The sequence below is a fragment of the Aspergillus stella-maris genome (genome assembly GCF_047715825.1).
Source record: "Aspergillus stella-maris strain CBS 113639 unplaced genomic scaffold BDV14scaffold_63, whole genome shotgun sequence".
In the NCBI taxonomy this organism is placed as follows: Eukaryota; Fungi; Ascomycota; class Eurotiomycetes; order Eurotiales; family Aspergillaceae; genus Aspergillus; species Aspergillus stella-maris.
Genome location: NW_027396857.1, coordinates 127,145 through 146,549, shown reverse-complemented (window position 1 = coordinate 146,549; position 19,405 = coordinate 127,145). Strand labels below are relative to the sequence as shown.

General features: G+C 50.0%; 5 protein-coding genes across 5 annotated transcripts; 3 read left to right on the top strand and 2 right to left on the bottom strand.

The window, feature by feature from the left end:
* Nucleotides 1–1,529: 1,529 nt before the first annotated feature.
* On the bottom strand, nt 1,530–3,768 carry BDV14DRAFT_123444 (uncharacterized protein). Its single transcript, XM_073765947.1, has 4 exons — nt 3,041–3,768; nt 2,829–2,885; nt 2,536–2,775; nt 1,530–2,479 (listed from the first exon to the last, which is right to left on the bottom strand). The coding sequence occupies exons 1-4, from the start codon at nt 3,140–3,142 to the stop codon at nt 1,781–1,783; spliced, it is 1,098 nt and encodes a 365-aa protein (XP_073624498.1). The 5' UTR covers nt 3,143–3,768; the 3' UTR covers nt 1,530–1,780.
* A 515-nt stretch (nt 3,769–4,283) lies between these two features.
* BDV14DRAFT_123427 (uncharacterized protein) lies at nt 4,284–6,081 on the bottom strand. Its single transcript, XM_073765946.1, has 4 exons — nt 5,861–6,081; nt 5,698–5,754; nt 5,411–5,641; nt 4,284–5,352 (listed from the first exon to the last, which is right to left on the bottom strand). Exons 1-4 carry the CDS (start codon nt 6,017–6,019, stop codon nt 4,339–4,341), a joined length of 1,461 nt encoding a protein of 486 aa, XP_073624497.1. The 5' UTR covers nt 6,020–6,081; the 3' UTR covers nt 4,284–4,338.
* Nucleotides 6,082–9,743: 3,662 nt separating this feature from the next.
* On the top strand, nt 9,744–13,049 carry BDV14DRAFT_203718 (uncharacterized protein; the record flags this gene model as incomplete). The annotated part of the gene is made up of 4 exons (XM_073774346.1): nt 9,744–9,956; nt 11,796–12,179; nt 12,250–12,394; nt 12,454–13,049. 4 exons carry the CDS (start codon nt 9,744–9,746, stop codon nt 13,047–13,049), a joined length of 1,338 nt encoding a protein of 445 aa, XP_073624496.1.
* A 2,681-nt stretch (nt 13,050–15,730) lies between these two features.
* BDV14DRAFT_203717 (SANT/Myb-like DNA-binding domain-containing protein) lies at nt 15,731–16,656 on the top strand (the record flags this gene model as incomplete). Its single annotated transcript, XM_073774345.1, has 2 exons — nt 15,731–16,012; nt 16,069–16,656. The coding sequence occupies 2 exons, from the start codon at nt 15,731–15,733 to the stop codon at nt 16,654–16,656; spliced, it is 870 nt and encodes a 289-aa protein (XP_073624495.1).
* An 800-nt stretch (nt 16,657–17,456) lies between these two features.
* On the top strand, nt 17,457–18,629 carry BDV14DRAFT_203716 (uncharacterized protein; the record flags this gene model as incomplete). Its single annotated transcript, XM_073774344.1, has 3 exons — nt 17,457–17,621; nt 17,697–18,005; nt 18,069–18,629. 3 exons carry the CDS (start codon nt 17,457–17,459, stop codon nt 18,627–18,629), a joined length of 1,035 nt encoding a protein of 344 aa, XP_073624494.1.
* Nucleotides 18,630–19,405: the final 776 nt, after the last annotated feature.

Sequence of the window (19,405 nt, the reverse complement as noted above, 5' to 3'; positions counted from 1 at the left end):
TCAATGGAGCTCCTTGACCGTTGGTGCGGGCTCTTGGTGTCGTTGAAGCGTTCAATCTTGTTGATGTTCATCTTCTTGGGAGCGAGAAGGTGACGAATGCACTTCGAGTTGTTGGCCGAGTTGGTGCCTCATTTGAGATCGACTACCGGGAATTAGTATGCAGGATCAACGGTCATAAAAGCATATTGGATACAGGCACTGGTTCGAGGGAGCTGGAATACGAATACTCACAGATCGATTTTCGCTCTCCTTGCCCTTTCTGTCCACTTCATCCTGCTTCTGAACAACGACGTTCCCCCCCTCACTCCCCGACTCAGAATCCGTACTCTCCGTATCCCTCACAACCTGCCTCAGCCTCGTCGGACGCCTCAATCTATACTGTGCAGCAAACACCCTCGAAGCGCGCCTAGGCGGAACATTGCACAAAGCCCGCTGCACGCGCGCAGACATAGAGGAAGCACCACCGCGCGACCCAATACCGCCACCGTCTCTACGGCCCCCTCGGGGACGCGACTCCCCTCTCTCCCTGCGTTTACGCGACCATGAGACTTCGAGGGCTGACTCGGTGCGGTCGGGGAAGAAGCCGAGCTGAATACGAATGGTCAGTCCTTGTGGCAAAAATCAAAGTGTCAACAAGGTAGATAGAGCAAGGGTGGGGGGAGGGAGGGCGGTATACAGCGTGAAATTCGTCCCGTGGAATATAATGATGCAGTGCTCTCAATTTCCATAATCGGTCTTTTTCTGTTTTTGTCCAGGTTGCTTCGAGGCGTTTTCTGAATGAGGTCGGGGGCATCTTGAGTTTGGAATGTGAGGGGACCATGGATTAAGCTAGAGTTTGACTTGACCTGACATATGAATTTTTGGGGCCGTAATTGGCAGAGGATCTCTTGAACTAAAGAGTCTAGAGTGTATCTTTGGTAATAGGATGGTTGGCGTCAAGGTTGATTACTCCGCTTCGAGAATCAGGAACATAAGTTAAATGCAGGTCGGTACAACTCCGTAAAATGTACTGCGCCTCGTACGCTTGAAATCTGATCATCAAGACAGCCTTTGGTCTGGCGTGGGTCATGGCCCAGACCACAATCAAGGGGAGGTAGCAAGCTTCATGGGTGGGTGCCTGGGTGGCAGCATCTCGGGTCAAGGCCACGCGAACTTTCCAGCTGCGTAAGATTAACGTTCCAGGGCCGTTATGGCTGTAACTTACAGCGAATCACGTATCTGTAAAACTGCGCTATACTTGAATAGAAATAAAAAGTCAAGATATTATTGATACATACGCTGTATTAAAGTGTAAAGTACTAGCGGGCACGTTCAAGGTTTCGGGGGGGCGGCTCCCGTCGGCTGCCGCTGGCCCTTTGTGGACGACCCCACCACACCTAAGTTGTATAGATAAATTAAGATACGGTACTGGTACAAAACTGCCTTGCCGCTAATGGGGAGCAGCTGAGCACCGGACATGATTGTGCTCATGGATGGCATGATGGTTGCCAGGAATACACGATCGAAAAGCTGGTTATGTCAACCAATATGTGCTATATGTTGATATACAGACTTTCCAGCGGGAAGGAGACTGATCAACGCGTGAAATGAAAAGAAAATTCCCAAAGCCGTTCGCGAATATATATTTCGGGACCTCTTCTTGGAAATCGCTAAACAAATCTGGTCCCACGCCCTGGTAAAATAATTTGTACAACCACTCATGATCCACGATAATTGATATAACAAAATGTTTCCTATTCATTAAATATCCCTGGATGCCTCGCTGCTTGGGTCATTTCAATCATAGGCCAGAAGTGAATTTCCGGAATGCCTCCATGACCTTCGCATCCTTTGCTGCCTGTTGCGCCATCTCCTTCATCCGCTTCTCCATCTCCTCCATCTGCTTCTCCATAGCCGCGAGCCGCTCATCACCCGTTGTCTGGAGTATATGTATTATCCTGGTTTGGGCCACAACTTTGGATTCAAGTTCATCAATTGTCTTTCTCAAGGTTGAACTGTCATTGCCGCTGCTACCTTGTGATTTCTCTTCCTCACCCATCAAGTGTGCAAATCGAGCCAAGCTCCAGACGGTTTGCTCCATACATTGGGTCTTTGTTAACGGAGTTTTCATCACGGCCTCGACGGATGGAGGGCGGGATGTAGCATGAGGGAGGGCTTCCTCTTTTGTAGTTGTAGGTGAAACTTCGGCTCTGGGTGCGGGTGTTGTATTGTTCGAACTTGATCTCACCGCGTTATCAGGGTCTTTAGTCTTGTCTTTGTCTGTGGTCACGGTCTGCGAGTCTTTCGGGGCTGTAGATGCTTCTTGTGAAGCACGACCTGATTCGTCGACATCCATCGCAAGAGGAACACTGACGGGTTTGGTCCAGGTTGATCCCAATGGTACAGGTGATGATACGTGCTTTCGCTTGCGCGGAGGCGGCACTGCTGCTCGTTGAGGTTTTATAGAGCGTAGCAAGTCTTCAGTCCGCTGGGAGAAGGACTGCATGCATCTCAACATTAGTATGCACATAGTTTAGCGACAGGGAAAGGACTTGCTGGTGATGGAGTATCATGTTGAGCATTTCCGCCATCAGGGCTATTCTGGCTCGTATCACTTTGCAGTCTTGGCTCTTTCGGTTGACGATCTTCCATGACCGCTTTACAAAAGCTGCCCGGACGTTTGGCTTGTCGAGGGGAAGCAGCGTTGTTGTTTGTGGTGGTGTTGGGCTGGTCGGCAGTAGAGACTCTGTCTTTGCTCATTTGTGCGCGCCTTTTTGCATCCAGTTTATTCAAAGTCTGAACGTCTTAGAAGGTAACGCGATGGAGAAGGACGACTTGATATAACGTACCCAGAATTGTTGTGATAGAGCGGCCTGGGTCCTTCCGGGAAACCGAAATCCATATGACTGGCAACCACGTTAGGGAAAGGGGTACAACTTGGAACATAGCCACAGCAAGAAGGGCGGCAATCTCTGCCTGAGTCCTCGAAGAAAGACTATGGCGAGGGCCTGTGCTTGTGCAGAGGGTAAAAGGAAGGGTGGGCAAAAACAGCACGACATACCCTGTACCAATCGTCCCATTTCAGATGGCTCTGTTCCTGCCTTAGCTGCCAGAGCCTTGCCTTCTCCCCCTCACTCCATACGTCAATATGCGGACTGGTCATGGTTGCCAAAAGTATGGTAGACAAATGTTTCTTGAGCAAGGTGATACTGAGTGGATGAAGCCAGTCGCCAGTTGAGGTACTCTGGGTGAAGAGCTGGCGTTGGTTGCTCGTATTGGCGTACTCTGTTTTGTAATAAAAGCGTCTCCGGTATCTGCATTACCGAACAAGCGAACTTGACTAGGGTTTGTGGAGTGAGGCAACGAAAAGCCCAGGACTGAGGTGGCTTGTAGCTGTCGACTTTGGGCGGCTATCCCGGCACAGCTTCTTTCTGCTGGACTTTGGCCTCTGTAGCTGAGAGATCTGGAGATGATGCATCAATCGTCTCACAAAACCGAAGGCCCAAGGCGCGAACGTCTAAGACATGCAGGGGTATAATCCTGTTCTCCTTTGGAGCTCGGAACGATGCAGTAGCGTCGTCCACTCAAAAGTCCACGATCGTCGAGATGAAAAAATAACGGCCGGCAGATAGCGACACGGGCAGACAGTCTGGAGTGTAGAAAGGGCAAACAGAGCGACGATCAATACCAGCAAGGCTCAAGCGTTCCCACGCGGTACCGCGCCGGTGATTCAAGCGGAGGAGCTAATGTCCATAACAGATAACATGAAGTCTAACCCACCAACGTCGAGATGGATTGCGGCGTAGTCGAGGTGCATAGAATCAAAACTACAGAACCACAAACCTTGAGGGATTGCGCGTTCATCGCCAGACCTGGGCCCATCCATGAGAGAGATAACCCACGGCACCCAATCATTCTTTCATCCAATGTTGGGATTCCAGATCCCGAAATTACTGCTTCGGAGTAATAATACGTACAGACTCTTGCCGCAATATATCCTGATAGGACAAAAGCTCTACTTGAAATCCTGGACGTTATCCCAACAGAAAGCTTTGCCCGGGCAAAATAAGAGATTAAGGGGTCATGCGCGAGCTTCACATCCTTGTGGACTCGGCGCTAGCTAGGTTACTTTAGAAAAGTGTCTTGCGCTAATGCAACATTAGCGCTTACAGCCAAAAGACTGGCAGCACCCGGGGGTACCATTTGCTAAAGTACTAATAAAGCAAGAGATAGAGCACATGGCTACTAGGTTTGTATTCTGGACAACCCATGGAAACTTGGAACCATCCCTCTAAGTCATTATAGAGTGATTAGCAATGTTGCTATTGAAATAAAATCCTAGAACAAGACTCTTGTAGTTCAACCCCCTTCGACATGTGCTACCTCTTGCGTATCTTGTCCAGCATTATCGTCACGCAATTCCTGCTTGACATCGTCCACAAGTCCAGTGAACTTCTTCCGGAAGCTCTCCAAACTTGCAATCCTCTGCCCGTCGCTTGCTCGTTTCCGCTTCATGTCCTCCATTTCCTTCTCCATGTCCAGAATCTTCGATTGTAGAGCCTCCAGGTTTCGAGCCAGTGCTTCATTTGCGGTACATTGCTTGATGTATGCCTTGTCCCTCTCGCTCCAAAACCGTGTTACTTGGAACCAGAGCTGGGGAATAAGTTGTAGACATTGCATCTCTGTGAGATGCGCCATGTAGTGCGGAGCTTGAGGTTGCCATGGAGGCGTGGTTGCGGGAATGTTTTGCTCAGCGGTTTGATAGGGTTTCGAGTGTGGCGCCAAGTTCGGTGGAACTTCTGAGCGATGCGAGGAAGAAGAAGAAGAAGAAGAAGAAGAAGAAGAAGAAGAAGAAGAAGAAGAAGAAGAAGAAGAAGAAGCCATTGTTGGCGTTTGCTTGGGAATTTCTGGAGCCGATACGTCGTTGCTAGCCATTGTCCTATCTCGTGTAGTGTAGTTTGTCTGGTCTGAGGCGACACGAGCTGTCCCATTTGGTACGGTCGACCGGTTGTATTCGTCGACACCCGTGTTTATAAATGTCGTCGCACTGCCAGTTTGTGGTCCATGATTGGGCTCCTGGCTAGCAGACCCAGCTGTATAGCTTTGGGGCAAAGGCTGACTTAACACGTTCTTTTGAAATTGAATGGGTTGCGGAATCTGCGCACTGGGGAGATTGTTCAGATGAGTCTGAGGTGCCGCGGTGACACCCGAGGCCATCGGGGCATTATGGCTCCACTGCGGCGATGTTGCGGACACAGATGCTTGTGGTTTCTGGTTCTGCTGGGCAGGATGAGGCTGTGACGCTCTTGTAGGCGATAATGTCGTTTGGTGTTGGCGTGGTACACTCGGGGATTTGGAAGAAGATGTCTGGAACTTCTCAAACGTCAGTATCCTCAAGATGCAAGCCCATAGCTAATGTCATCCCACTCACCCTCTGCTTTCGGCCATCAAAGTCAACATCGCCGTCATCGTCATCGCTGGCCTCTGGGCTGGACTCCCTCTCAAGTCTGGGCTCCTTGGAAGGAAAACCCACAGGGCCAGTGGGACTGGACAAGAGACGTTTGTTCATCTTGAGAATCACGATCTTACTCCTCACAGGGCGGCTATCCTCTAAGGTGTTCGTGATAGGCTCGAATTGTCTGCTCGGGTCCTTCTTAAGGTGCTGTCCTATGTCAGCGTTCTCATACCATCCGCAGTCGTTTGGACTATAGCACAAACCAGCCACTCCTGGTGAATAGCGCCCGAGGATCGCCCTGGAAAATAAAAATCAAAAGCCTATAGTCACAGTCAGATTCCACTTTGGAGGCTCAAGAACATCTGGCAATTCGAGGCCATGATATGGTGCCGCAGGTGATGCAGGGAAAACAGGAACTAGACGTACCCTGTGGAACTCGTCTATAGTTAGATCCGTGTAGTCTCTCTTGAGCTCGCAAAGCTTTTCTCTCTCTTCGACAGTCCACTTGCGAACAGGCGTCTCGGGCTTCTTGCGCGGTCGTTTCTGAGGTGTGATGTACTCGCCGGAGTTGAAGGTTGATTCCATGCTTCCAGGGGTTGGAAGACAATCTGAGGTTGGACTTTGTATAAGACTCTTCGAAGAGTGGCTAGATTGGCGATCGATCCTAGGAGTGCTGGGAGTGATCTTTCTTTACACAGATACCGTTTGCTTGCGGTATCAATACGTCCTAACCCTCGTTCACATCATGAACCACTCTTGGCATGGAAAGTTACGCCCGAGGAGGTTCCTGGGAAATGACTAGATACAGCCTACAGGATGCTCGGGGGCTTCGGACCTTGACCTATCGAGTCTCAGATTAAAAGCCTAATGTACCACGTAAATGTCAAAGATACCGCACTAATAGACTCAGATAGATTACGAGTCCATGATGGCTTATCAGATTGGATTATAGATTAATTTACTAGGGTATAATAACTTACCAAGCCAGGGTAATTTACGAGGTAGAATAGCTTACTAGGGTGGAATACTAGTCTAGCCCAAAATACTTCTCTAGGAGTGCGTAGCAAGGATAAATTACCAGGTCATGACAAGGATGCTCATGCCCGTTGATCCCATTATTACGAGTCCCTTGAACGCATGCTATTATGGCGCGTACTGTCACGAAGTGCCGCGGTCGACCTGCATAGGCGCTTGCATCACACCGTCTTCTTCTTCTCCTCCTTTCCTTCTCTGTTTTCTCTTTCTCTCTTTTTTTTTTTTTTCTTAGAAAAAGAATCGTAACTTTGGATAATCACAAGGAACACTGGTACACTGCCCGAGAGCTCGAACTAATACCGTTCCCAACCACCTTTAACTCATTCAATACCCATCCAATCCAACCTGGTACCCACTCTTAACGCGGCGAGTCGGTATACCTTTCCCGTGGACGGTCATTCTAAGGGGAAACCTGAGTTCGCAGCCCAATTAACAGCCAGTATAAGTATAAACTCGACCATGACTACCTAGTCTCCGATGCGCCGGGTGGCAATCCATTGGTTTTTCTGGGCCTGGGTGTTGTCTTGGTTGCCAAGGGATGTCTCATAAGGGATACTCTTCGGCATCTCTGGCTGGGACAGTAGACAAGACTGGCCAGACCGGATACCAAGAGAAGAAACCCAAGTGACAAGGATGGCCGGAATCCAGGACAATAAAAGTCTAGCGGAAGAAAAGCCAGTGGCGCTACCTACCAATCAAGACAGCGTAAAGCACGCCAAAGCGTTGTACTTATAATTGTCTTCTATAGGCCGACCAGCTCCTGCCACGTCCATGGATGCTACCGATAGACTTCCCATTCGGCTAGTACGAGTCAGCATGCCCATGAGCCGGCGAGCTAATGGCGAGATATAAGTCAACGAGGTGAGATTTTGGAACAGGAAAATGGAACCGGACTGTTCTCGCTGTCTCTGCCGCGGTCGACAAAGTAGAGTGTCTTTGTTCGCACATTGTAAAGTTATGGTTCAAATCGCTGTAGCCATAGAACGGACTGAGAACGTGCTCGGCGACGCGCTTCTGGATGGTGCTGAGAGTCTCGGAAATGGAGTTCGAGTCGGCTTGGAGGCGGCAATTTTTAATGTAAGTTAGAATGGTCCATTCTGCAACACATTGGAACCTGCCAACCATCTCTTCAGCACCCTTGAATGAAAGTTTAAGTACTCCCATCGGTAATGAGCAGACCATTGACCACTTGTGAATTGATTTCCCAAACAGTATAACGAATCTTTGCTTGCCCGGCATCGCATGCAAGCTTTTGTGAACCACTACGTGCAGCTGGGTGCTATTGCCAGCAAAACGGGGCTTTCCAGGACGAGCTGGCCAACAACAAGCGAGGAAGAGGCACTTTAGTCAACAAGTGCAAGACTCAAAGAGTGCACACTGCAAAGGTAGAGAAGTGGGCAAAAACCATGCCTCGGATGAGGTTAATGAGGCTGATAGCTTTAAGACTGAAAGAACCTCCTGATTCCCGAGGTAGCGGTCTTTAGTCCCGATCTATTGCGTAACTATCTTTGCTTTGATATCTCAGACGCCCTCCCTTGTCTAACATGTAATGGCCAGCTCTTGTTCTCTTCTTGACCCAGGCAGAAGTCAGACAGGTGGAGGGGAGCAGTCCTGCCAAGGAATCAACCCAATTCACAGATAGACAGACCAGCGGAGCGAGAATGTCCGTGAATGAAACAGACGAATCAGCTACCAGTTTTTCTTGTTCCTCTGGATTTCCCATCATTCCACTTGTTTTGTTTCCACCGACCTTGTGCCTTTGTCTCTTTCACCCGCCACCCTTCTCCCGACTTGCTCTGCGAAGCACAGCACCCACAGCACCCCAGACTGGCAAAGCACTCTTTTTACCCTGCGCTCGTACTATCCTAGAAGCCTGTCGCGCAAGACTGACAGAACCGCCTGAAGCGACTGCGAAAAGCCATGCAGACCGAACGAGACTACGAGGGCGACGTGAAAGACGGAAACGGGGAACCTGCCTTGCGCACTGTCCCCGCAAAGCGTCCAGCCAACTCGCAAGCCCTGGGCTCCCTCCAACCCCCTAAATGCACAAAAGATGGTAGCAAGGCGAGCAGTTTGAGGCTCGACAACCCGGAAACAATAGCCGCGGCAGCGATGGCACAAGCAACGATGCCTCGGAAACTGAAAGCTCTAGCAGCGGTTGCTCAAACGGCAATGTCGACGAGGCGGACGATGTCGATAGTAACGCCCCCCGGAAGATAAGAGGTTGAAAGCCAAACTACGGGCAGGAAATCAAAATGGTGGGAAGCCCGGTGTTCCTCGTCCGAGCGACAGGGTTACTAGGAGCGGCAGCAATTGTGCAAAGGGGGGAAATGTTATACTTCATCCTCCTGAAGGCAGTTCGGGTAGCTCCCCAGCTGATGTAAGTTTTTGCCCTAAGGATATGACTCGTGGATCAAGGGGTCGATGGGAGGTGTCTGTCTCCATGTACAATTGCTGACCGATGATTCTTGAAACTGTGTTAGGGCTACCGTCGTACGAAGCGCATTAGGCTGAGACTCTTGGCGCCTAAAGCTGCCTCTCCACTCCAGACCGCGATCAACTCACCGCAGGACATTTCAGTGGACCGTCGAGCCAGGCCCAGTCAGATACAGGGAGTGGCCGATTGTACTATGACAGGAAGGATTAGCAACTCGGCACCGACATCAACCGAATCGAAGCCACAGAGTGATGCAGCAACAACGCCGTCGAACCCTAGTCGCCGCCTTCATGCAAGTTCCCATTCCAACATCCACCCAGAACCAGCGTCTAGAAAAGATCCAAGATGCTGCAATTGGTTATCTGGGATTCCAGCCCCCAACGCTGGCTTCGTTGCTGCAAGAGCGGGCAAGATCACGGCCACAAGAAGACCACCTAGCTTTCGGGCCAAAACGGATCCCCGGATGTGGGATGCGAACCAGAGGGTAAAGGGGTAGATCCGTCGTCAGATACGCCTGTTCTCACTGCCACCTCAGCAATAAACCCAGAAAAATTCGGAGGGCTGTTTCCTGATAGTGCACAGGGCAGAACAGGCCATGGAAACATTGTCTATAATAGAATCACACCTATGCCGCTGGCACCGCCTACTCGCGCTGATGGCAGCACTAGAGTCACCCATCGGCCAGACTCCAAACTTATTCAACGACTGGCGAAAGGAAACAGTTTTGAGCGGCTGCTGAAGGCTATCGAGGCTCTCAAGGCATTTAAGAATTTCGAGCGCGACTTCTTGAAACACTACAATTAGTTGGCGCCGGATATTGGTCGTCTGGCGACAATCATGCAGCGGAAGGGGAGAGGAAAGTCCTTTGAGCAACAGACCATAAACAAACAGAAGACTCAAATTCTGGGCATCGCGGCGAAGTTTACCGAGCTAGGAAAGGAGGTCGCATGTTGCAATCGTGAGGTTAAGGCTACTAAGGCCGACTGCGACAAGCAGATCAAACAACTTGACGCTGAAAAGATGGTTCTCGGAAGTCATGTTAGGGACATAGTAAGGGAGAAGGATTCTCTGTCTCGGAAAGTGAAGGAACAGGAAGGTTATATCCAGCAATTCCAGACACTGGCAAATCGGGGGTGAAGGCTTCTGGCAATGAGAACAGCAAGGCCGTCTAACCATACATTTGATGATCTGTTGAATGTGTCGGGGGAAAGGAGGGGAGGCTCAACGTGTGGATAGATTGGTTTAGAAATGTACGTGTAACTACTCAGTCGTACCTGCTACAGAAGTTGATGTGACTTTCAACGTTTCTTGTATATACTATTCAAGGCCGAACTATATATACAACAGTATAGATAGCCCTTTCACGCACCAGAGGTTTCTGTCGATTCTGGCGACTTGATATGTTGGTTTCTCTTGGATACCATGGGCAGTCAACTTGACCACACAAGACAGCTCTAGTATGGCAACAATGTCTCACACCTCTATTCTTCTGATCCATATATGCTGTTCTGATTACTATTTATATAGAGGTGCAGGCGTGTAGAGATCAAAGCTAGTATCACAACTTCCATTAAAGTTCTTTGTCCCTACAACTGCCACTTTATTATAGTGGAGCTCATGCAATGTTTAAGCAACATGTATAAGCAGGGCTCCCGTTGATCAGCTTGACAAGATTTATTAGAAGATGCTCTATGTACCTACACTGTTGTTTGTAGAGATCTTGCGTAGGATATACTATTTTGGGGTTGGCACGAAACCTGGTTATCATTGAAGTTGTGAAAGTTAAGAAGCTTTTGTGTTTGCGGTTTGCCACTATGGTATACAGCACCTCGAAAATCTGCCCAGCATATCTTACCTGACTGCCAATTTTCGAAATAGCATATAGAACCATCAATTGTTACAGGCAGTAGTTTATCCTAGCCCTAAAAACTCTCGCCATGCGCAAGCTCGCAGCCTGACAAAGTTTGTCCAGTGTTCTTGGATATTACCCTACGGAAATAATAAGCACAATACTCTTGAGATGAGAGTGACCGTATACATGTGTGAGGCAATCGAATGGATAGATGCGACAGTCAATCTTGACCACGTCCGCAACCTGCTTCGTACAGACCCAAAGCTATGACCGTGCTGTCTGTTTACTCGGACACCGTGAGCTGCCACTCTGAGGTTATTCAAATGTTTGGGGGAACTAGACGACCCCCTGGCATCTAACCCAATGGTTCCGCTGTGATTATTCGGCTAGTTGGAAGGCCGCTCGAAAGGTGAACGTGATGAGGAACCCGGAATGGGGGGTGGCTTTGAGGGTCGACGAAGATACACAATGACAGCCGGGGAGGCCCGGGAGGTCAGGTCTAGCGTCTGTTGTATGATAGAAGGTGGTGAGGGAGACGTCAACGGCGCGTTCAGGGCCTTCGGAGAGCACTGGGTGCAAGTTGTTCCTTGCTAGCCTGTTATTGCCACGCTCCGCCGACTTCTCTCACTTCCCCTCCAAATCAACATACACATCCTTCGACACCCTCCTCCCATCCAACCCATCTCCCTTTTCTGCTTCTGCTACCCTACTTATCTTGTCCTCGCGATTCAAGCAACTCAGTAGCATTCTGCTCAACATATCGCAAGTCCCTTCTTCAGGTCTCACCACTATGTCCCAGTCTCAAATCCGTGTAAGATGGACTGAAAAGGACGATGCCCGCATCAAAGAGCTGCATGAGTTGAATCCCCACTTTACGCCAGGGCAGTTTGCAAAGGTTTGATTCCTCAACACTACATCCAACCTTGGTCTCCCACTGTCTCCCGGTGTGCACTGAGCCCCCCAGACGCGGCACCCTTTCCCTCGTACTCTCCAAACACATGCATTGCATTAGAAGCTCACAATGTTCTGCTAAACAGAAATACCTATCCAAATTCCCCAACCGATCCAAAGGGGCCGTCGAGAGGCGATTCTTCGAAGTCATCAGATATCAGGAGGAAGACACGGGCACTTCCTCCGAATTTACCTCTGACTCTGACTCTAACTTTGTCGCCGAATCCAACTTACTAACAGCTAAAATTTCCCCGAGGAAGCGTCCTAGCAGCACCAATGGTACGAATACTCCAGAACGCACAAGGACCCGCCAAGAGACCAGCTACAACGTGATTGACGAGGACCAGGAGGAACCGGCAGCCCCGAATGCCATTTCCAACCCTAAAAAAAGGCCCCGTGAAGAAAGCTCTAGTTCCGTTTCTAGCGACTCCCAAACTGGCGACATTAATTTCAGTGGTCATGTTAGGCCGGTAGGCGAACATCATATGCCTTGCTATTCCTCCCTCCCACATAGACTGATCATGTTATGCTTTTCCACAGTTCCGTCGCCGGGAGTATCCAATAAAGGTACCTGCAACCGGTCCCAGTGAGGATCAAACGAGCGGACACCAATGGCAGCTATCACGCACCACCGGCGCCACAGACGGTCCCTTCTCGGTTTTACAGCACAAAGAAAGAGATAATGGTAGGCTGAGTTCTTTCTCCTTCCAGGATGCCACTTCCAATAGAACTAACCATCCAAAGGTTTCAGATCGACGATCAAATCGAGCGATCCCAAACTATCTAAGAGTATCACCGGCACCGAGGCACTATTTCCGGACATAATAGAGAGCAATGAGCCCGGTTTGGAGATCTCCAACGCAGGCTGGAACCTTTCTGCGCAGGACGCCGCAGAGCCAAGCGAGGCCAATAAAGCCGCAGGAATCGAGTCATTGGAGGATTCAGCGGGCTCCGTCAGTAGGTTACATACTTATGGCAACGCTACACGGAATCTTGCCACACAAATGGGAGATCTTGACCTTGAGATTCTGGGCAAACTGCTACGTTTTGCCTACAAGGAGCATGCAGCGGAGGTACCCTCCCTTAACAGCCAACACGTCGCTGAACTCCAGGAGGAGAAGAGGAAATCTGCTGAGCTTGAGGCAAGACTGGCTGAGCAGACCAACGCCATGGAATCTCTGACCCGGGAGAAGGAGGTCCTTGCCAATGACAATGAACTGCTATCTAGGGAGCTGCGGAAGAAGGCAGAACAGGCTAATTATTCTAATGATTTGCTGTCGCGCCTGGCAACTTTGCGCCAAAAGTCAGGGCTCGTCAGTGCTAAGAAGTTTGGCACTTAGGGTGTCTCCCAATGGCCTACTATCTGCACCTGCTGTGGATTTTGTTTGATTTAATAGCATCATGGCTTGTCACTGAATAGACACCCATTTGGACTTTGCAATTTCGATTATTATGTATGTGTACTCATGCAAGACCTGTATACTCCAAACTCAATCTTACTGGTCAGACTGGAAAGTACGCTTCAAATGATGGTTTCTCATCAGGTAGGACTCTGTATATCCACGCTCTGATCTAGATATGTCGAAGGGAAAAGCAGGAGGGGGACTTAAGGGTTTCTGTAGCATCGACATTCAGTCAGTTCTAATAACAATCTTACAGGCCTTGGAGATAATCATTGTATTGTCTTTTTTTTTTTCCTTTTTTAGTTTCTCCTGATCGCCTCAGACTTGCATGTCTTGAAACGCCCAAAAGAGGGTTAGCTTGCCCAGTTGTATTCTCTCAACATGAGGCACCACATAAAGAGGTTGTCTTATCCTACACGCCGAACAAGAGTAACCGTTTTGTTCAACCTCCTTCAATGAGGTTATCTTTGTTAGTACAATTACCGCCAGCCAGATATAGTGGGCTTATCTTCTGTTTAAATCACTATGATTTTCTCACATTATTTCAATGCTACGAGCCACCTCACTGACACGACGACAATTAGGAAAGACTCTCCTACTGGCGACATCCAGTTCACCCAATATACCTTATCTAGGTAGGCAACAATGGTTCCTCAACCAAACAACAAAAGAAAGCCACGACATAAGTGGGATGTTATACACCGGCGGTCAGAGAAGGAAAGACGTCGTCTAGTATCATATCGACAGAATTACGCATCTCTGACCTGGAACGAGTTTCATCGGGTAAGTGAGTCGACAACTGTCAAGTGTTCCCCGTTCTCGTTGCTATCTTGACCACTAAACATTTGCCTCCAACTCGCTAACAATTGATCCAATACCTCTAGCTGAATCTCTTTCCGGTGAGGTCGAGCATGGCAATGAAATCGCAATACTACAGAATCCTTGATAAGATGTAAAGGGAACGTCCTACTACAGATCCTAACCCTACCAAGCTATCGAACACGTTGGGTGCCAAGGGACAAGGAGAGGCGACTATTCGCATTCGGGGGCTCGGCGTCTCGCAGCACGGACGCCACGACTCGCCGTCAGCAGGCAGAGAGAGACGCGTCCCCGGAAGTTCTGTTTTAGGCGCCAGAAACAATACCATCGAGGTCACCAGCGACGAGAAGGGTGATACTGGTGCTAGCAACAATAGTGGTAATCCCGTCCACGGGGGCCACGGACGCCGACCCCCCACGAGTACTAAGCGAATTCATGTCTCTTCTCGTTTAAAGAGAAAAGACGCTTTGAAGGCAGTCACGAAGAACACCACAATTACCAGAAGTAGTTCTGGAACAGCATCCATGAGACTAACGAGCACTGTTCTGCCCGCTGCTTCCCCCTCCTTAATGCAGACAAACCCACTCCCGAAACCCATCCACAATCTCCGACACGACCATCTTGCCAATCATATCCAAACACACAGAAATCTTCAAGTTTCCACAGGAAACTCGCCCGAGTTCAAACCTCGGGCGCCTTTTCAACTCTCCGCGCCAGTTGTATTCCTTTACTTCCGTCGTCTTTCATGCAAACCCTCCACCATTTCAACGACAAAGTCAATTTCCCGCCCGGCGTTTCTGGGAGGGAAGAGCAGCAAAGCTGAGACAACACTTGGATAGTCAATATGTGAGCGCGGAAGAACTTCTGGGGCAGTTTTGCCACTTTCGTGATAGGCATGGAAGGATGGAGCGGCTTTTGTATTCGATCCAGGTTAAGGGGAAATGGATGGCAGGGTTAGGGTTCAATTAAATCCAAGTATGGAATTACTTATTCCGACAAGATAATGTGTGGTGCTTTATAAGAGTACCGATCTTGTAGTTGTACCTAATATTTCTCGTACTCCATCGTCCATTATTTTCGCTCTGGCATTTCTTGTACGTCGTTTTGACGAAGCCCTGCATAATATATATCAACCATGAACTAGGGATCTGAGCACCACACAACTTCTGCGCAGGGGAGGGCCTAGCTGTACATTATCTACAATACACATTTATCAACAATTCAACGTTACTTTTAGTTTTCCAATATGATCGGAATTCGACTATATCCTGCAGACGCATGAGGTCTTGGCGAAGAAGCGGAGCGGAGCGGAAACTCCCGCATAGCCGCGGACAGCCCAACCCAGCTTCCTGCACGCACACAACCTTTCACGTCCTTGAAAACGTTGCTACTAAGCCGCAGAAAAGCTGTAATACGCGATCCTGGGACCAGCTTGACAAGAAACCACACAACTCACTGCGAAGTCGGTGCAAACTCTGCAAGAATGGCGCAATCCTCAGAGTAGATATCGTTATGACTCACTCGGAGTGAAGGAACAGGTAGAGAAGTCAAGCTTCATGGACAACTTTGGGCATCATGGGGGAGGCTGGGGTCATCCGCCACTGATTTGCGTGAAGGGGGAGAAGGCGGAGTGGTTAGAGCCCCGGCCGATGTCGCTAGCGGGGATCATGAACTTCACAGATAGTCCCCCCGCCGTCCAGAAACAAAGACATCATAGAAATCTAGTTCGTTCTATTCCATACAACATAGCGCGTGATCGAGTAGAGACTGCCAAACATTCACTCTGTCTGCGCGTCACAATGTCTGAAAATTGGGCACTAGATCCTGGTGCCTGCCTCTGTCCGCACTCTCGTCGTCTATATAAGCACCGTCCTTCCCGATCCTTCTCTGCCGAAGTCCACCGATCTTACAGTCCGTTTCACCGCCGAACTATGCAGTCTAACACCGATCCCAACACCGGTTTCTCGGCTCCGAGCCGCTACCGCCGCCAGCCTCGCGAGCGGTGGACAGATGAGGAGACTATCAGATTGTGCGAACTACGTGATCGGCATCCCGATATACCTTGGGCGGACTTTCAGGTTGTATGTACTTACCCTCTCTACATTACTGAAGACCATGACTAACATACTTGCTGCAGCGGTATCACTTTTCCCACCGATCCGTCACTGCTTTGATGCAGCGCTACTGCCGTAACAGGGAGGGCGGAGGCTCGAGGTCATCACGCCCTGCGAATGCAACCCCAGCCTCTCAGCATCCCGCACCCGCGCCCAATAGACAAGGGACAAGCGCCCAGCACTATCGAAGAGTTACCTTGGGACAGTTTTGGAGCTGGGGAATGAACCGGGAAAGAATGCTGGGGTTAGGAGAAGAGAGCCCAGTCTTTTTCGACTCGCAGCGGTACATGACTCTGCCGCCAATCTTCCCCCAGGCTACCCCGGCGTCTGTACCGAGCCATGATCCCAGGGTCATGGGTGCTCGTCCCCGGGCTGTTCCTGAGAGAAGTAGGCCTCAGGTTCAGGGCTACGAGCCGCGCGCGGTTGTCCAGGCGGAGGTGCCCCAGGTTCCAAGTCATCCCTCTCTAGTGGTTGTCCAGGAGAATACGTCTCAAGTTACGAGCAATGAATCCCGCCCGGCCATCGAGGAGAGCGAGCCCGAGACTCTCAGCCATGAGCCTGCTCAGCGGCAGATTAACGAGCTCAATTACGATGACTCGGACGGTGAGTAGGGCAATGGCTTGGCTGGTAAGGACAAGAGCGACTATATTGAACGCCGGAACAGACGTGTTCATACTACTTTTGCTCTTAGCTCGACAGTTTGGACGGATGTTCCTGCGGCCCAAAAAGTTGGATCTGAGCACCGGGCTGCGGAGCATGATCTGGTGTTTGCTTCTTCTGGTTTGAAACCTGCTGAGGACATCGGTCAGACTACATGTTGTTCGGATGTAGCTGTTCAGTCAGCCCACCGATGATACGGCAGGGGTTCAACCCTCCCGCGTTGAAAAGTCTGATTATTTTGATGGCGTTGTGAACGTTTTGTTTATTTGATGATATTTGGAACGGGTGGCTTTCTTGTGTTTACTACCAGGGTCAAAGTCGGGGTTTGAAGATGGAGTGTACTCTAGAATTTTGATGTATTTAGCAACTATGCGCCCTGGGTTAGTTGTAGGTAGGCAGTGACTTACTTTAATGCAATCTTCAAGCCCTGAGATATTTCTATTATGTATCAGGATCTAATGGTATCCAGCAGCTCTGCAGCCAGAGCCATCAACATTGGATAGGTGAAGCGCAACAAGCGAAGAAATAGTGGTGTGTCTTTGGCTATTCCTGCGGCTGTGCTGGTTGTGAAGGGCATAATTCACAAATCTACTCACATGTTGGGCTCTTCCATCCCCCTCAATCCGCCAGACCTGCCCCTCCACCCTCATCTTTGTCTGCAACCTGTTGAGCCTCCTCCACATTCAACTACATCAAAGCCCCATACGCATAACCAGGCAACACCAACGATCTTATCATCTAACCCAGCACAATGTACCCCTCCAACCCACCAACACAGCCTCTCCCCAACCAAAACACAAACGTCCAGTCTAGCCCCTCCGAGCTTCTGAGAGCTTACTGGTCAGACAGCGAAACCAACCAGCTCATCACCCTCCCCCAAGCGAACAGCAACCTCACCTGGTCCGAATTCTATCGGGTTCGTGCCCTGTTTTATCCAGGTCGAAACCTATTGCGGGCTCTGAGCATCGTCTAACGCGTATCATCCAAATAGCTAGGTCATTTCCCAGGCCGATCTCTCAGCGCGTTGCAATGCAGGTACTCTACTGAGATAAGGGCGCGGGAGTCCCGCGCTTCTCAGGGACGAGAAGGAGGTTACCAGCCGAACCACAATCACAGTCACAACTACAACACTGGGTCTGGCACTGCATCTCTCTCAGCGCCGGAATACATCTTGATCACCGATTCCGAAGATGAGAATGATGTCGGAGACAGCGGTGGCGTGGCCGTGGAAAACCCCAACGTGAACGCGACTCCGACAAAAAAGAACACGAACACCCTTTCGACGCCTGTTGCTAGTCCGGTAGGAACCCTCTTCACATACAGACATGCCTGTACTCGTGATTCAAGTGCTAATAAACCCAAGTTCTCGTTTAGGATCCAGAAGAACGGCTGGGTCGCGTACAGGAATTACCCGCGGACTCCGACCTCTGTCGAGACCAGCGCTGCTTCCCCACGCATTGAAGAAGGACCTGCTGCAGACTCGAATCATACACTGTCCGGTTCTCCCTTGACGAGAATGACTATGAAGGGAGACACCTTTTCCCCGTCTCCGGTCCCTTCAGAAACAGGGACACCCAGATCAAGTCTTGCCGTTCATGAACCCAGAGAATCCGTCGGAAAATCGCCAGATATCTCCGCTGCCGAGGCTTCGCACGACCATACCGAGATCTATCCCACTCCAAGACAACTCAGCTCCAGCGGAAAAATTGACGCAGAACGACCCAAGACGCAGGTCACACACAATCACAGTGACCTTTTGAACCTCCAACGAAGGGTACTGAAAGCCCAGCGACGAGCTCGCCGAGCAGAAGAGCGGTACCACAAAAGGGCTCGGAGGGCGGAGGAACTGGAGAAGGAGCTCAACGAGGCTGAGAGGCAGTTTTGGCTAGCTGAGGATAGGGAGGATGATGGCTTAATGCCTTGAGGAAAAAGAAAGCTTCCGGGGTTCCGTTCGAGGCTTGAGGATCTAGAGAACACCCAGCTGGCATAGCTGTCTTGCAGAAAACACCAGTATTTATTTTCAGAGGGGGAAGATGAATTATTCTTGATTGTATTGCAGTGTTATCCACTCAGTTCTACTCCTTCGCAATATATCCATTGGTAACAAATTTCGTCGCACAGCCTGCATCGTGCATATAATACGATGCCTCTCTGCTGGCACAGGTTTCAAGCTAGACAGGCTATATATAAGGGTCTGCACCAATTCAATTCTCAATACTCTTCCGAGGCATCCCTGCGTTCCTTCTGCGTTTCTTCGGGTGACTCGCATCCAATAAATTCTGTTTGTGGTACTTCTACCGCTTGTGAAGATGCCCCTCACCACGCCCATTACTGCCTGTCCTTCCCAACCACTCCATACCCTTCCACTATCTCAAACGTCTTACGACTGACCATGGATCAAAGACTATGGACACCCCTTCGCCGCTATCCAACCCACAAAGACGCTTACTCAGCCACTGGTCAAGTCACCGACCCCTGTCTCACCGGCTTCGAACTGCGTTTGCACAGGCGCAGCTCTGCGTTACCAGTCGCAGGGCAAATCCTCTCCTCGTCTTCTTCACTCTATTCTGTTACGAATCCTTTCCTATCGATCCCCTATAGCCTGGCCTCAAAGGCTCATTTGTCTCCATTATCAATCTTCAGTTTCTGACGTTGCACCACTACGCGCGTCGCAACCCCGACGCGCCGCAGCAAACATCC

Excerpts from the sequence above, each read along its gene's own strand:
- BDV14DRAFT_123444 (XM_073765947.1), bottom strand. The coding sequence starts at position 3,142 with ATGACCAGTCCGCATATTGACGTATGGAGTGAGGGGGAGAAGGCAAGG. Across the intron at positions 2,886-3,040 it reads AATGGGACGATTGGTACAGG|TCATATGGATTTCGGTTTCC; the intron begins GTATGTCGTGCT and ends CGTGGTTGCCAG. Across the intron at positions 2,480-2,535 it reads AACATGATACTCCATCACCA|TCCTTCTCCCAGCGGACTGA; the intron begins GCAAGTCCTTTC and ends AGATGCATGCAG.
- BDV14DRAFT_123427 (XM_073765946.1), bottom strand. The coding sequence starts at position 6,019 with ATGGAATCAACCTTCAACTCCGGCGAGTACATCACACCTCAGAAACGA. Across the intron at positions 5,755-5,860 it reads CTATAGACGAGTTCCACAGG|GCTTTTGATTTTTATTTTCC; the intron begins GTACGTCTAGTT and ends CTGTGACTATAG. Across the intron at positions 5,642-5,697 it reads CTATTCACCAGGAGTGGCTG|CACCTTAAGAAGGACCCGAG; the intron begins GTTTGTGCTATA and ends GACATAGGACAG.